Genomic DNA, 17,748 nt, shown 5'->3' with positions numbered 1-17,748 from the left:
GATAGGGAAGTCAGTAACAGAAAATAGGGGAGAGCTGGTCGGTTATTGAATTTTGTGAATAAGTTAGAAGCACAGTTATCAGAACTTGAAAAGAAGGAAAGGAAAAGAAGGAAAAAAAAGATTGTTCTCAAGTTTGGTCTTGACCTTAAGCAGAGAGAATTTAAAGAGCCCACCAAATTGGCCTGAGACTCTTTAAATTCCACCAGCCTAAGGATGGGCTGAATTCTACAGCCTGCAGATGGGAAGTCAAGTGGCTCTTGCTGCCAAGAGAAGAGGATTCTAGGGACAGGGAACTAGACAAGGTCCACACCTCAACAGTCACTACGCAGTTAGTCCAGACATGGCAGATAGACCTCTATCAGCCAGCGTTTATTCTAATATGTTGGTTTATGTGAAGCAGACATATATACTGCTGAGGAACCATAGACTGATTTTGCAGTCCCATTGGGAACATGTGCTGGCTGTTCTTGTCTTGGGTCTAATTTTCATGGTAGATAGCGTTAAATCTTTTGTCACCCAGTTGCTGCAGCAAGATGGGGGAGCACTTCTGTGTGATTCAGTAATGGCATAGACAAGCATTTCTTCCCCAGAACAGAGGGTATTCAGTCAGAAAACCAGATAATTTTGTGTGTGTGGTGACACTGTCAATGATACCTCTTTAGAGAAGGCAGCCCAATGAGAAACCAGCTCTTGGACAGGGCTAGGCTCCTCACTAAAGGGAGGCTGGGGCTTTGATTGGGCTTTCTAGCTTAAGCAACTCTAAGAAGCAGGTTGAATTCCCTTTATGGAGTATTAGGGGATGGAGTTATACAAGAATCTTGACATTTCACTCTCTTATCCCATCAGGACTATCCATCACTTGGAAAGTTCAATGGAAATTGTTTTCTACCAACATTAAAAGTTATTTGGGAGCTTTTAAGACACAGCAAATATATTTCTTTAAGAGAAGTTTATTTGCTTGTTTAAGAGAGCTGCACTTTATATATAGTGCTGATATAAACTGGTGCACAGGATCCTCTAAAACTGTTTATATCCACAGTAAAATACATTTTTGTGATACCACAGAGTTAGTCTAGAGCGAAGGGCTTTTTGAACTCTGCTTATCTCCCAGCCTGTGTAGCTGTTACTCAGTTTTCACCATGTCTGGGGTCTCCCTGGCCACCCATCCTGGCCTCAGACCTCAGCCTGCTGGTTCCATACAGACTACTTTGCCTATTCATTTTTCTGAGATGCCTGGAAATGCTATTTTAGGCAGCTATGGAAGGCCAGACCCATAAGCCCACAGCAAAGCTCTGGTTGGTGCTCCCTCTGGATTTCCCTGGGTCTTTTATTTTAACATGTGTAATTCCCCATCTTTTATTCTTGGTATACAATCTAGTACTTGGATACCTTCTTGGACAAAGACATCTCATCTCTGATATATTTCAATAATAATTTCACTTATTTTAAAGATGGTATGGTCCCTAATTTACACTTGTTACTTTCTAGTTGACTGAAAGGTGAATGATTTCAATTGTACAGCAGTAAGATAAGAGTTTAAAAACCAGAAATCATCTACACCAACTTCCTCACCTACAGCTGAGAAAATTCAGGGAAAGAAATTGACTTGCTTAGGGTAGAACAACTAGAATTTAAGTTTCCTAACCCTTGAGGAAATATCTGAAGGGGTGTCACGTGGAGAAATGGTAAGCTTTATCTTGTTGGAATCCAAAAGTCAGACTAGAACCAATGAGTAGAAGTTATAAGGAAGCAAAGACAAATAACAAAGAATTAAAAATTAGAACCAGAATGAGCTTCTCAGGAAGTAGTCAGTTTTCTGTCATGAGACTATTAGAGGCATTCGAACAGAAATGAGATGACTACTTGTCAGGGATGTAAAAAGGGACTTCTTGGATGGAATTGTAAATTTGATTACATGTCTCTCCTTTATTCCAATTCTGCGAATCTAAATGTTGTGATGTGAAGCACTGTATTCTGGTGGGCTTGAACAAATAATGACCTTTACATTCCAAAGTGTAAGCAGATGTAGCCTTTAAATCCCTCCCCAGATTATACTACAGCTTGCCTCTGCTGCCTTGAATGAGCCGTGTATCATCAAGTCAATCTTCCTTTTCTACCAGGAGTAAGGATCCAGGGAGGGGAAAGGAAATGCGAAAAGCTTCAAAGATTTCCCAGAGTATGGATCAAAGGGTAAGCAGGATTTTTAGGAGAAGACATTCACATTAAGTGGTGCATTTTTTAAGGAAAAAGAGGAAAAGTTGCAGTCCCTGTTATTTGTCTATAAACAGAGAGCTTAAGTTGACAATAATAAAGCTATCCTAAGATTTAAAACTTAGAAGCAATCAGAAGTTCACAAAAAAAATGAAGCTTTCAGAAGGGTTAAGGCCATCCTGGCTGGGATCCAATTCACAAATTCAGTACAAATCTATAAAACCTTTCTAAGCAAATCTGAGAACCTGAGAGCAACAGTTCTAAAAGGGGTTATTCTTGGTGCACATATCCATTTCCATTCAAAGCAATGCAAGTTTTTAATACATGGAGGACAGCACATCATTACAGTTCCAACCCAGGGTCCAAAAGCCTGCCTAATGGTAATCACTTTCAGAGCTCATCCCTTTTAGAGCTCATATTCCACTATGCTCCACGTCAAAATGAGGTGTGAAAAAACAAAACAAAAAAAAATGAGGTGTTGCCTCCCTCTGACGCTGGGACACAATAATTGAATTTGAGAATTAAAAGAGGTGTTAGAAGAATGTCTTCTTACCCAAACTATTCTGAAAAACAGAAAAAAAGAAAGTGTCCCTTTAGAGGCCCCAGGTGTGTGAGAGAGAAGAAACAGGATGGAGAGAATATAAAAAATAAGGCAGGCTACAACTATCGTTGCTAGGGGGAAGAGAAGAAGAAGGGGGGGGGGGTCCATCTGTGAAAGGTAATTGGGAAATGCTACTGGAGAGATCTTCTCATTAATAAAAAGAAAAGATCATTCTCATTAATAAAAAGAAAAGATCAAAGACTTGAAAATTCGATTCAGCAAATGGTACAAATATACTCTCAATGGTATTGGTCTCCTCTTTTATTTCTCTGAAGAAAAAACCAAGTGAAAGCTATTGTGGACAGATCACCTTTCTTGTAAGAAACACACTCTATGTTTCATGAAGACCCTAATAACAATCTTGCATTTGGAGGGGACCCTAGAGATAATGGAATCCAACATACCTCTTTTAAAAGATAAAGTTAAGCCCAGGGGCACTCGTCACTTATTTGCCTTCATTTAGCAAAGGAACTTTAATCCAAATTTCCCAATAACCAGACCAGAGCCCTTTCTACTATACTTTGCAACCCTGAAATTAGGAGGGTTGGGATAAGAATTGCACTCTTGCCTAAGCAGAACAAGGAGAGGGGAAATGCCGTACGAAAAGTCCATAAAAAGTTAAACATCTGTTCGTCATTCTTAATACATGGTGACAGACTCAATTAATTGAGTCCTCTCTTCCTTACATGCCCTACATAGGAGCTAACAACTTTTGTGCGCTCAATACGTATAAAGCCAACAAATGCTCCAAAGTATAACAAGACCTTAAACATGTTTCCTAAGCCCCCAGCACCGATGAATTTGTAGTTTTATAAATATCATGGTGAACAAGAAATGCTGTCTTGTCATATTCAAACCAAATAACAGCTGGACTTTAAAAATAAAATTTTGAAGACATTTGCCTTTTATATTTTTAATTTCTGTTTTCCTGGCTTACGGTTTTGTCATTTGATTTTGATGAGTGGTTAATACACACGCACAGCTGCCTCTTTTGGTGACCTTTCCCTTGCTGCTTCCATGTTCAAAGCTACGAAGCAGGTCTACAAGTTGCTTACTAAGTGATATTGGCATTTTCGCAACTGGCAGCAGACATTTTCCTGGAAAGCCAGGCTTACTTTAGTCACTTCAGAAGCCACACAGGAGAATGGGGTGCAAGGAGAAGAAGGGCATAGCCCCTTAAAGCTGCCATTATGCATTATTCACAATAGCCAAGACACAGAAAACAACCTAAGTATACATCAGCAGATGAATGGATAAAGAGACTGTTTTATATATACATATATATACATTCATGTGATAAATGATATTATTTATTACATATATTACATAATATGTTATATAGCTATATATACATATTTTGAATGTGATAAAAATATTATTCATCCATAAAAAGGAAGAAGGAAACCCTGCCATTTGCAACAACATGGATGACCTTGAAGGCATTACGCTAAGTGAAGTCAGACAGAGAAAGACAAATACTATATGATCTCACACATATGCGGAATCTAAAAAGCCTGAAGTCATAGAAACAGAGAGTACAATGGTGGTTTCCAGGGACCAGACGGTGGGGGAAATGGAGACATGTCCGTCAAAGAGAACAAACTTCCAGTTATAAAGATGAATAAGCTCTGGGGATCTAATATACAGCAGGGTGACTATAGTTAAAAATATTGTCTTATATACTTGAAAGTTGTTAACAGAGTAGTTTTTAAATTTTCTCACCAGAAAAAGGTAATCTGTGAGGTGCAGAGGTGTTAACTAACCTTATTGTGGTAATCATTTCCCAATATATACGTGTATCAAATCATCACATTGTACACCTTAAATATGCACCAATGTTATATGTCAATGATATGTCAATAAAGCTGGAAAAATATTTTAACTGGTCCAAAGCCAGAGGAAACATGGAGATGATCATGTGTGGACTAAGAAGGGATGACATCCTGGGTGAGAGCTACAAAACTTACCTGCCAATGGAGCTTACCTAAGTAGCTTTTGCTCTGAACCTCTGTGGGGAACAAAGAAGTCTTGATCTTCTTAGTACTTTTCTCAGTGATAATTATATCTCTCATGTATCTATGTATGCATTACCCTTTTAATCTTCTGTCTTTCTTCACTAGACTTTAAGTTCCAAGAGGTCAGGAACATATTTGTTTTGCTTCCTTTGGTTTATCCAGTGTCTAGTTCAGGGACTGGCACACAGAACAGGCACTCAAGAAATGTTTGTCTGTTTGTTTGTTTGTTTGTTTTTAGACCAAGACTGACTGAAGGAGTGAATAAATTTTTTAGGTATTCTTTCACTTCATTTCCTTCTTACTCTTCCTCTTAAGGGAAATATGGAGGAGCAAAGTGGAGAAAGTATTATGTGTACCTGTTATCTACGCTGACTTCAATATGAACTGCAACTCCAGCAGGCTTTGCGATCAGCTTACGCTTGAACAGATGCCAGGAAATGTCCTGAAGTCAGCAGAGGCTGCTACACATCCCAGCAGCCCTCACAAAGCCACTGCACTTCTGTCGGTTTTAGAGCAGGTAACTTGACTCCATTCATGAACTCACAGTCCCCCAAAAGCACACGAGGTCTCAATGGCAACTCTGGGCAAGCTTCTGAAGGGAGGTTTTCACACGCTCCTTAAGCTCCTGGGCCACTACAGCCCTTCTACTATTACACTCATCAGGCATTGCTGCTATGTGTGACAGAGTAACACGAGAGCTGGGGCATGGCATGACTGGCTATATTTAGGGGAGAGGAAATGGGCCATACTGAGGAAGGTCGCAAGGAGTTTGTTCAGAAAAATGAAGGCACCACTTCTGTATCTGTACATACAGGGGCTGCAGGATAGCACAGTACTTAATGGCTTGGGTTCCGGAGCCAGGCTGACTGGGATCAACTCTCAGCTCTACCCTTACTAGCTATGTGACCTGAGGCAAGTTACTTAACTATTCTCAGCCTTAATTTTCTCATCCGTAAAATGGAAAAAGAAAATACCTTCTTTACAGAGTTGTATATGATTTAAATGAGAAAACATGTGTTAAAAGCTTAGCATATTCTCTGGCATATAAATGCTTGATAAATGTTTGCCTAAAAAAAGCAAAGTAACTAGGAAATTGGTTTGAATCCAGACAATCTGGATACTGAATGGAAGTTCCGCAGATTTTTCTATACAGTATGTTTCTCTACAGTTAAGCTTTTCACTTTTTCTTTTCATAATGCTTAATAACTCTGACCATGATTTTTAACTTACCAAGCACATGATATCAACTAGATTATTAGTATTACTGAGAGGCAAATGACTTTATACCTACTGTACAGTTAAGAAGTAAGTGAAGAAAGCTGAATGACAGATTAAGAAAACTCTTTTAGAACAAGGATAAGGCAATGGAACTCTGTAACTCCTAGTCTACGGAAAAATTAACAGACTGAATACTCCAAAGTGATGAAAAGTATTATTTCACTGTGTCTGGTCAAAGGTTTAGGTACTCTGTAGTACCATCTTCCAACAAAATTGAGATGTGCCACACCTGAATAACTAGCTCCCTAGACCACAGAACCTCAATCCTCACCAGGGGAAAATCATGTACTTCTAAGTGCCTATAAAAATGTCAGTGTCACCGTGCTCTCAGTACACCTTCTTCATGGAAGACAGTGAGTATATTTCTGGTTCAGAGTCCTCTTTATTCCTCCTTTCCTGCTCCTGTTCCTCTTCCTCTTCCTTTTCCTCTTCCCTTCGCTTCCCTTCCTTCCCCACTCCCCTCACACATGCACATAGCAATCAGAGTTTATTTTAACACCTTGCCCCCAGGACTATCATTAAGCATTAGTCTCTCCCACTGGCATGAAAAACCTGCCTTCTGAAAACTCTCTGAAGTACTTCCTAATGGCTGATGCTACCCATCCCTTAGTGCTCATGCCAGGGATTTCTGAACTGCTTCGGATGGCCCCAAGCTATCACTAGAAGCCATGCTCAGTTCAGATGCTGCTATTAAATGTCTTCATGTGTTTTCAAGGGATTAGGGTCCTGGAAGGAATCCTGCCAGTAAAAGGGATAATAGTAAGATTTTTCCCCTCAAGCTAAAGGACTTTAGCTGGGACCCGAGATGGATGAAGTATTGTGTTACTCTAAAGAGAACAAATTAATCTTCCCTGACTGGTGGGAGGGATTCTGACACAGCAACAGCTAACGGGAAAACCAGTCCCTACTCTGGGATGACACAGTAAATAACCAGGCGACGCTACTACTAAAGTGCTGATCTAACTCATAGATTGTACCCAGCCTCTGGGGAGCAATCTCTGCTGTTTTGCTGCTTGTGCATTTAAAACAAACAGAAAAGGAAGAGGAGCGGACAGGCATTGATAGTGCTGTGGGTAAATACGTTGAGAGTAAAGCTAGTCTTTTCCATCCAGACTTTCAAAAGACTTTATAACGGTTAGTACCCAGACACAGGCTGGGCCTTGCCCAAGCAATTATTAATTTTATGCTAGATCTGCTTCAAACTATAATTTAGTTTCCAAAATGGTTTGATTACACCTGGGAATCACTTGATTTGGGGGTAAAAAATCCTCCTTTGTATGTTTGTCCTTTTTTTTTTTTTTTTTTATAAGAATGTCGTGAGGTGGATGAAACACAGAATTCTGTTGTTCATTGAAATGTAGAGGGTTCTTTTATTTTAAAACTTTAAAATGGCACCTTGAAGTATCTGGATTGCTATGTGTTCAGTAACATACAATCTAGCTGAATTTCAAATTCCTCAACTCTAACATATATTGAAGCCTAACATTTCTTCTGATTTGCCAAGAAAATTGATCTGGTGACTCCCAAGAAAGACCATGAAGATCCTACATCTACCTCAGGCATACCTCTAGAAACACACAGAGCAGCAGAACAGAAAAGCCACTCACCCTCTGCATCTTCTGGCCGAGTAAGATCGATGACACCTGGGCCCAGCTTTCCATCTTCACTTGACTTTCCTGTTAACTGGGGCCCCAAATTTTCAAAGCGTGTTCTTTCCTAGAGGAAAGAATAATCAGAGACTTATACTAGCTTCCAAAGCAGCCACTTTTTCCTTCCAGTTTCTATCTTTCTTAATGGACAAAACTTGGATTTACAAACATCATTTCTGACCAACTTGAGCTCAGAAAACTTTTCAGGAAGATTCCACTAAAGCCTTTTTATGGCACTGACAGTGTTGACAGCACCTAAACCATAGTACCTATAAGGAAAGGAAATCTGTGGCAGGTAACCTGCCAGGGCTGTACTGCACATCTCTCTGTTGGATTTGCTCCAGTATTCTAAAAGGAATGCAAATGAAAGGTGTTTGAGTCAAAACTGCAAAATTTGAAAGATCAGTTTCCATTAAAATATACTGTTATTCAATGGGAGAGGAATTTTCTTTTTTAGAGATCATAGTTTGCATTGGTACTCCTGGAAAAATACGAATCAGAATTTTAGACAAGAAGATTTCAAAAACAAATATTTCAAAGCAGGCAGACTAGATGATGGCATTGATACTATTATTTTGCTGAGGAGTTCCAACTGTAACTTCCTGGTAAGTGAAAAGGAGAACATTACTCCTAGCCAGGCCTTGAGTCAGGAAAGTTAAACACTCTTGCCATTATAGTAGGGAAACACAAAGATGTTTTAATTGTTAACCTGTTCTTCTAGGATCAGGAGTCTGAAACATCACAGTGAACTCTCCTCCTGTAGCTCTCTGGATCAGTAGCAGAGGGCTCATTGATCATAATTAACATGGTGCTCCTGTCTGCAGAAACACAGCACGTGTCCCCTTCTCTCCTCCTTGCTACTCTCCAGACTCAAACTTGGCTTTGTGTTGTGCTTATGAATGAATGAAACCTTGTTGTTCATTACTATGAAACAATATTAAATGTCATGTCAGCTCAAATTTACAGACATGAAATAGCAGCTTCCAGCTCCGGGAATGGTTTCTGCATGTTATACTTAATGCATTATGCAGCAGTAGAGTGCTGATTGCTGTTCAGTCTATTGTTCAATGACCTAGTTCTGTACTAGGCATGTTCGGCATTAGACGGAAACACTCTGAGTGTTCTCTTCTGTAAGATGTTTAGAAACTTGGAAATATTCTTAAAGAGCAAACATACAATTACTTGATAGAGGCTGTGTCTCATTTGTACAGTCTCACTACATTCGTGCTTTCTAATATGATTATTTTTGAATATCATTATATTTCTATAATTAATTCCCATCAGTCAAATTGTGCAGGAAGTCTTCCAGTTCCCCTTCATCATGGAATATGTTGAAATCTGTGTTGGAAGAAAACACAGTATAAACCTTGCTTTAATCTAGCAACATTTCTATGAAAGACTGCAACAAAATTATAATCATGAATTTCCCCAACTGGGTAATACTAACTAGTTACAATAGCGGTATGTGGGGAAACCTCTGAAACACCACACTTATAAAAAACAGAGTGAAAATAAAAAGCAAATTAGGTATGGTTCCCCAATATCTTCTTATGTGACACTGCCGCTGCACAAGAACAAATTAACCCAGATGCAGGCCACAACAAAGAGCAACCACAAGCCAGACGAGAGTTTCACACATTGTAGGGGGGAGGACAGCTGTTTTTAATCAGCCAATTTCTATTTTTGAGTAGCACTTTTGGTTGTCATGATGTAAAGAAAAAGAATTAAAGTGAAAATAAGCAGTACCAGGGAAAGCAAAATATTCAACCTTTGTTTTATCACATTGTTTCGCATTTCAAATATTTGCATGTGAATGCTTTCCCTATGTTAAATGCAGAAGGAGTTTTGATGTGACACCTGCAATCTTCTTGGAAGAACAACCTTTATCTGTATTTTCATGGGGGGAAAAACAACTTTCTCTGAAAATCAACAGACTGTGCTACCTATCAATATGCATATTTCAAGTATCTTTCTAGTCATTCATTCTCTTTGATTTTACCGGAAAATATTCTCAGTAAAAAAAATAAATAAAGTTCCTGAAAGAATATCAATATTTTGACAAGGAAGGAGAAGAGGGAAAATTACATGCCATGGTTTGTAAAATCCTAAGACAACAAAGCTTACATGATGATAATATCTTTTCTTTTATAAAAAGTGAAGTGCACTCACAATTCAGTAGTATCAGCTTGTTTTTAATCATAACAAAAAACATTCAGAACATTCAACAACACATTCACAGTGTCTTTGAAGTCATACATTTTTCTGACTTCATTGAAAAAAAATTATTCTGCAGAGATACTTTCCTTATAAAATATCAATATTTTGACAGAGTAGAAGTCGAGGAAGCATATCCCACGAAACACTAGTTAAATAGGCAGAAAATAAATCAATGATAAAAATTGTTTTGGGCAGTGGGCTGCATTTTATATTTGGTAATATTAAGCACTTGTGTTTGAGATTAAAGAAGGACCCTGCAAAGCCATGCCCTTTCATATAAATTTCTACCTAGTCTCCCAGAAGATTTCCTTCTTTTCTTCAAAGAATAGCTCAGAATATTTATTTGCCAGCCACATAACCATACGATAAGAGGGTCTGATGTCTACAAGTTAGCTCTGGGCAGCTGAGCTAAGCAAAGATTTTACCAGTGAGGTTGAATATAAGCCTAGTAAATACAGAATGTGGACAGAGGCACAGAGAGAAGTTCAAAGATACTTTAGTTCCAAGAGGCCTTCAACTTCTGGCCATTAAGTGCCAATGGGTATGCCCCGATATGGAAAACATAGACAGTGGGTGGCAAGCTCTTAACTACAAGTTTTCCATGCACTTGAATTAGCTCTCGCAAATTACATAGCTCGCAAGTAGATATTTTGGAGATATAAACAAAACACCTCAATGCTAATTTTAATCTCAACCCCTCCAGGCAGGAAAACTTCCCAGTCTTCATGATGACAGTGAAATGTGCGTTTTACATGCAGTGATGTGATCAGACACTTACTTATGCACTGTCAGTCACAAACATGCAGGCAACATAAAAGTTATTGAAAAAAATTAAAGTCAGCTCTGCTATGTTGTAGGACTGTTGGCTCTCTAAGTGCTTTGAAATTATGATGTATGAGGTAGATGTTGCATATTAAATAAAGATATTTAAATGACAAAGCCCCCTTTAGTGAGAGCTGATGAATGTTAAATGTTACAAGCCACAAGACGGTAGCATTCATCATCTTCTCATATTATCAGAGTCAATGACGGGGCAGCCTCACTGGTGACAGATAGACTGCTGCATTATTATCCCTTATTTCCAGTGTCACTGAACAAACCATTCAACTCCTCAGGCATTATTTTTAACTTTGCATTAAATTAGCAACTTTTCCCTCCCTACCATGGCAAGATTGATCATTTCTGTATTTGCATCGGTGGAGAGAGAGAATGAATTTGGGATAACTAAAAAAAACAGAGGTTTATTTTCATCTAGGAAAAAAAGTCAACTCCCTCTTACTGGCAACAAATGTAAAATTGTGATATGGGGAAAGAACAGCAATGAAACAGTAAGCACATAATAATGGCTTTTCTTTGCACTTAGATAAAAGCTGAATTTTTGATGTGCACAGTATATTTTAATAAAATTTTATATACTGTTTTATACACTTACTGGCTATTCCATAATAACGTGTGTGCTAACAGTAAAATTGCCCTTAAATTTATGTGTGTTATTTATATGTTCCCACGTAACAATGCTTTTTGTTGTAAAAAAATATTCTGTTTATTAATGTAACTTTACAACCACTGCATCCAAGATCCGTGGTAAATTAATGACATTTTTATTATTTTATAGTGTCATTAAATTTTTACTGATCACTCCATCAAACAGAGGCAGTAAAGGCCATAATGTAAACTGGGACACTTAGAGCAGGCAGCAGGAAGACATTCCATATAGTCTGAAGAAAACTGCTAGCAATAAATGATATTTATACCATCTTTAAGCATGTGAGAATACTTGGATAAGTTTGGCAAAACTGTTTCAGTAGTAGAGTGGATTGTGTACTTAAATAACAGTTTGCTTGCCAGTGAGACAAGCCTTTTTTCAAACCACATGTGAGATGACTGATTACAGCCATCTCCTGAAAAACAACACGTGAAAGGTAACGATGCACTGGGCACGCTCCCTCTGGATTTCCAAGACTGACCAACCTATACCACACCTCAAATGATTTCAACATGGTCCTCTTTTCCACAAACTGAAGTGGAAAATTGTACATGCTGAGAGAGGCTTTTTGTTTGTTGCCTTACAAACAAATATATTTCATTTGACAGGCAGACATGGCTGGACAATGATGTGATGCATTTTATTCCAGTGGTCTAAATGAGAGGTACTTTACCAATCTGTATTCAAAGGTCTTTTCCAAAGAATGTCTGAATATGAGGTCATCCATAGCAACCACAGAACACACACCTAAGAGGCCATTACTTATATTTCAGTTAAAATGGGTAAAAAAAAATCTCATGTTACTTTTACATGTAAGTTCCATTATAATTAGTATACTCTACACTAGCTCTCAGATATTCTGTTCATAGAATATTAGTATATATATTTTATACAAATATTTTATAATATTTTCTACAAATACATACATATTATATATATCACACTTCTATTTGCTATACAGAAGATAGAAAATAGAAAATTCTATGCTCATTTAATCACAAATTTAGAACCACCTATCTCCTACATGGGGATTTTGGTATGAATATTTTTTGAGTAAATAAGAATTTTGCTGTTATGTCCTAAAATACTTATTTAAATACTAAAGAATCTTTAAAACCATTCAAATTTGTAATAATAAGGAATTCTGCAGGGAAAATTAATACTACAGTGCTACCAATCATGTTTCTGTGTATTCCTGAAGCAGTTTTCTAAGAGAAATAACAAATATATGCATTATGAATAGAAATTCTCTAAGGCCACCACAATATTCTGAGATACTACCTACCCTTAAAGCTTCCGCTATGTCTGAGTTGTTGAATACTACCCAAAAGAAGGTTTGCCCTTTCATCCCGGCTCCAAGCTTTAGTGTCTTTCCAATCCTGGAAAACTCTTTCTCAAAAGTAAAGACTTCCGTGCAAAAGCAGCTTTCGCCTTACACAACTCCCCTTCCCATCCTCTGTTTACATCAATACCAACTGGTCGGTACTATTTGTCTCAGTGCTTTCCTTGCCCCTCTGTGCCCACTTAAACTTCCAGGCTTGCTGATTTTTCTTCTGCAGAGCCTCTTGCACTGGTCCTTCCCCTCCATGCCCTCCCTCATCACCGACCCCAGCGCAGGCCCTCACACCTGCACTCCTACATTACTGCCGCACCTCCTCTCTGGTCTGTCTGAACCTTGACACTGACCCCCCCACCTGCTCTCACTCCTCACAGGGTTCCACTTCATGGCTCTGATTTAAAACCTTCCATGGTTTCCTATTTTCTATTGCATTTTATCCAAACTCCTCTACTTGGAGGAGTTTCAAGGTCCTTTATACACTATTCCCCACACGTCTTTTGAAACTCAATTTCCTACAACTCTCCCATCATACATCTTCTGCTCAGGTATAATAATACCATGATAAGGCCTGCTTCCTCTTCCCCATGCCCACTAGAATGATGCTTCCTTCTCTCTCCTTCCTTGCCAAGTTCTATTCATATTGAAAAGTCCAAGTTGTCCATTACCTCTATAACCTCTCTGATCTACTTTCTGATATGCAAAAATTCCTAACCTTCCGTATATAATTAGTCCCTAGTTACATACTATTATTAAAGAATTGAGCTTTGCTTCACGTGCACCTCCAACTCTCCCCTAACAACATCAAAAGATTTTTCAAGCCAGGGATTGTGTCTTGCACCTTTTCTATGTATCTTACGTAGCATTTACTGTTAGTGTCCATAAATACTTTCAGGTTTTTACAAGCCCACATAATTGATTAATCTACATAAATCAAAACACTCTGTACAAGTGTGTCCAAAAGGAACAAGAACTACCAATTTTATAATATTTCAAGTTTGTGAAAAAGATTTTAGATTCAACACTCCACACTGTATTGATGATGTCTCTTTGGGCAATAATCATCAAAACAAGGAAATCTGGAAAAATACCATAAATATTTTGCAAAAGAAGGAAGTGAGCCATTTTAGAAGAACACAATAGAATAATACAATTTAATTATATAACAATATGAAAAAGAGGTTTTTGAGTCTGACTTGGAATTTCTGCAGCTTAACACCTGCATCTTTGCAAAGTCTTTGCAAAACACAGGCAAAAGAAGACAATACCCACCACAAATGCTTGGCTTAAAAAGCAGTACACATTTAAAAATAAAAAGTTTTTTGTTTGTTTTTTTTATAATCAGACTTACAGAGATGTTTTTTGGTTTTTTTTTTTTAATTTTTTATTTATTTATTTATTTATTTATTTTTGGCTGTGTTGGGTCTTCGTTTCTGTGCGAGGGCTTTCTCTAGTTGTGGCAAGCGGGGGCCACTCTTCATTGTGGTGCGCGGGCCTCTCACCATCGTGGGCTCTCTTGTTGCGGAGCACGGGCTCGAGACGCGCAGGCTCAGTAATTGTGGCTCACGGGCCTAGTTACTCCGCGGCATGTGGGATCTTCCCAGACCAGGGCTCGAACCCGTGTCCCCTGAATTGGCAGGCAGATTCTCAACCACCGCACCACCAGGGAAGCCCCCTGTTTGTTTATTTTTAAACAGGACAATGCTAAGTATAATGTTGAGAGAGAGTCTGTACCTTACTCTGAAAGACTTGCTCTAATTCCTGGCTCTGGACATATCTTGCCATGATGTGATTCTCAAGAAATAGTACTTAAGCACACGTTATTTACTTTCTATTGACTTAACAAGCTATCACTTTATTAGTCTTTATTTTACATCCTTTATTATAAATTTAGTAATTTAATGAAGGATCGAAAATGTAAGCTTTACACTGGAAAGTAACCACAAATACTTTTAAAAAGGTGATTCTTTTTATGGAAGGAGTTACTTTGGAGGCACTGGGATTTACTTTCATAACGATATTTTGATGGTCCCAGAGTCAGTCATCACGATAAAAAAGACTCTGGCTGTGAGAAATGAGGTAATGAACCTCATTGTTAAATACCATTTTGTCAGCTAAAGCTATTAATTTGTCTACCTTTTAATATGCACTTAACACCAAAACTGTGCTAGGACTCATGAATCATTCCTAAGTCCTAAGTTTTCCAACTGTGTTTGCTTCTGTAGCACAAATACATGTATTGGAGTAGAAGTAGGAAAGGGTGTCATTTACTGATCATATACTAGGTGCAAGGCTCTTTCCAATGAGTATTTCCCTTTAATTTTCACACCAATACTACAAGGAAAAAATATTACTATTGCTGTCAGTTTTACAAGAGAATAGGTGAGGCTCAAAAAGGATTTTTTATATTTTAAGTCACTTAACCAAAATTTAGATAGATATTTTGGCTGAGGTGAATTTAGAATAATAACTCTACAACTTAATTACTATGTGATCTCTCTGAGCCTGTTTCCTCATTTGTAAAATGGCATAGAAAATGCTCATGCCGCAGGGTTGAGAAGATTAAATAAGAGATTATATATGTGAGTGCTGTGCAAAAATAAAGCAGCTCATAAAATATCCACTTCTGTTAAAGATATTATTTAGCACTTGCTAAATATTTCAAAGTTAAACACTAATGAAGATGGTGTCCTGATCTAAAGGCCAATATCCATTCTCCTGTGTCAACAACACAACTATATAACCAAATATGCTTTCCTTTTTGTCTTGGCTTCAAAGCATCTTAGAACTAAATTTAAATCTTAGCCTTAGTAATTATGTAGTACCTGGATCTTGTTTTCCTCTACTTATAAGCCTTCAAATGCTCCCCATCATCCACATGAGGAGAACCAAACTTCTCTGTGCAGCTTGTATAACCTTATAGGATCTGGCTCCTCCTCTCCTCATCAGCTTTACGTCTTGCTCATTCTGGTTTATTATCTCTATTCCAAGAAGATAAGAGTTTCTTGGAGTTTCCTGAACAAGCTACGATATTTTATGCCCTTGTATATTTGCATACACCATTCCCTCTTCTAGAATGCGCTTCCTTTACTGATGACATTATAATTAGCCCGTTCTAGGCCTAATTAAAGCATTTCTTCTGGACAAAATCCTTTGTTGACTGCCCTCCACCAGCTCCCCTGTTTTGTTCCATTACCACACCATGTTTATAGAAAAATGCATTAAAATTATTGGTTTATGTATCTATTTACATGTCTCCCCAAATTACTCTCTAAGGTGTGGTGTCCATGTCTTAACAACCGTATCGTCAGTGCTTCTCATGATGTTGGCACATACTAGGCACTTTGGTTGCTAAATCCTGATAATGCTGTTAACAATATTTCCTTCTCTTTTTTCATTTTAATTTTACTTTTAAATTAAATTAATTTTCAGATCTTTTTTGAAAACACTGAGATACAGATGATTAAAAGGTAGATAAATACAAAGGAAGATACGTAAATTGGCTGAACCATAGAGTGATCTCTTGGTCAGGGTTGGCTTAGTGCTGAAATATAGGAAGTCTGCCTAGCTATTACTATTCAAAAGGGCTCTGCAAAACTACTCCCTAAAATGTCAACCACAACCATTTCCAAATATTCTTCTTACACACTCTTACATTGCTGAGCAATCCATCATTAGCAATTTATTCTTGGAATTAATTCATAATGTCAATACTTTATGAGAATACAATAGAATAAACTGTTAAACAAAATCATATTAATTTCAGTTTAATTCCTCTAGAGAAACAAGAATATCTCTAGGGAAGATAATCCAGATGAAACTACATGAACAGAGACATAAAGAATTTGATCAAGGGGGTTCTTTAGGTACTGTAATCCTAAAGAAAATAATTTCACAAGAGTCTGGGAATAACCAAGCTAAGCAAAGATAGCTGTTAAGCACTGAACTGTGTCCTCTTAAAATTCATGTGTTGAAGCCCTAACCCCTCATACCTCAGAATGTGATTGTGTTTGAAGATAGGGTCTTTAAAGAGGTAGTTAAATTCAAAGGAGGTTACTGTAGCTTTGTAGTATAGTCTGAAGTCAGGGAGCCTGATTCCTCCAGCTCCGTTCTTCTTTCTCAAGATTTCTTTCGCTATTCAGGGTCTTTTGTGTTTCCACACGAAATGTAAAATTTTTTGTTCTAATTCTGTGAAAAAATGCCCTTGGTTATTTGATAGGGATTGCACTGAATCTGCAGATTGCTTTGGGTAGCATAGTCATTTTCACAATATTGATTCTTCCAATCCAAGAACATGGTATATCTCTCCATCTGTTTGTATCATCTTTGATTTCTTTCATCAGTATCTTATAGTTTTCTGAGTACAGGTCTTTTGCCTCCTTACGTAGGTTTATTCCTAGGTATTTTATTCTTTTTGATGCGTTGGTAAATGGGATTGTTTCCTTAATCTCTCTGATCTTTCGTTGTTAGTGTATAGGAATGCAAGAGATTTGTGTATTAATTTTGTATCCTGCAACTTTACCAAATTCATTGATGAACTCTAGTAGTTTTCTGGTAGCATCTTTAGGATTTTCTATGTATAGCAACCTAAATGTCCATCAACAGAGGAATGGATAAAGAAGATGTGGTACATATATACAATGGAATATTATTCAGCTATAAAAAGGAATGAAACAGTGCCATTTGCAGAGATGTGGGTGGACCTAGAGATTGTCATACAGAGTGAAGTAAGTCAGAAAGAGAAAAACAAATATCGCATAATATTGCTTATATGTGGAATCTAGAAAAATGGTACAGATGAACTTATTTGCAAAGCAGAAATAGAGTCACAGATGTAGAGAACAAACTTATGGTTACCAAGGGGGGAAGGGGGGGTTGGGATGAATGGGGGGATTGGGATTGACATATATACACTACTATGTATAAAATAGATAACTAATGAGAACCTACTGTAT

The 17,748-nt window shown here is 37.7% G+C and overlaps 1 protein-coding gene across 15 annotated transcripts in view; it reads right to left on the bottom strand.

Annotated features, from left to right (window-relative positions):
- The window catches only part of SOX6 (SRY-box transcription factor 6), a 618,861-nt gene that overhangs the window by 36,245 nt on the left and 564,868 nt on the right, over window positions 1–17,748 (bottom strand). For all 15 annotated transcript variants that reach the window (XM_082341482.1, XM_082341472.1, XM_082341483.1 and 12 more), the window contains one exon: window positions 7,713–7,821. In XM_082341482.1, coding sequence (XP_082197608.1) covers window positions 7,713–7,821 — 109 coding nt within the window. The remainder of the gene's footprint in view (window positions 1–7,712; window positions 7,822–17,748) is intronic.

The sequence above is a fragment of the Balaenoptera borealis genome (assembly GCF_965194805.1).
Source record: "Balaenoptera borealis genome assembly, chromosome: 11".
NCBI classification, from domain to species: domain Eukaryota; kingdom Metazoa; phylum Chordata; class Mammalia; order Artiodactyla; family Balaenopteridae; genus Balaenoptera; species Balaenoptera borealis.
The sequence above is the reverse complement of the archived record's forward strand: the minus strand, read 5'-3'. Positions and strand labels throughout refer to the sequence as shown.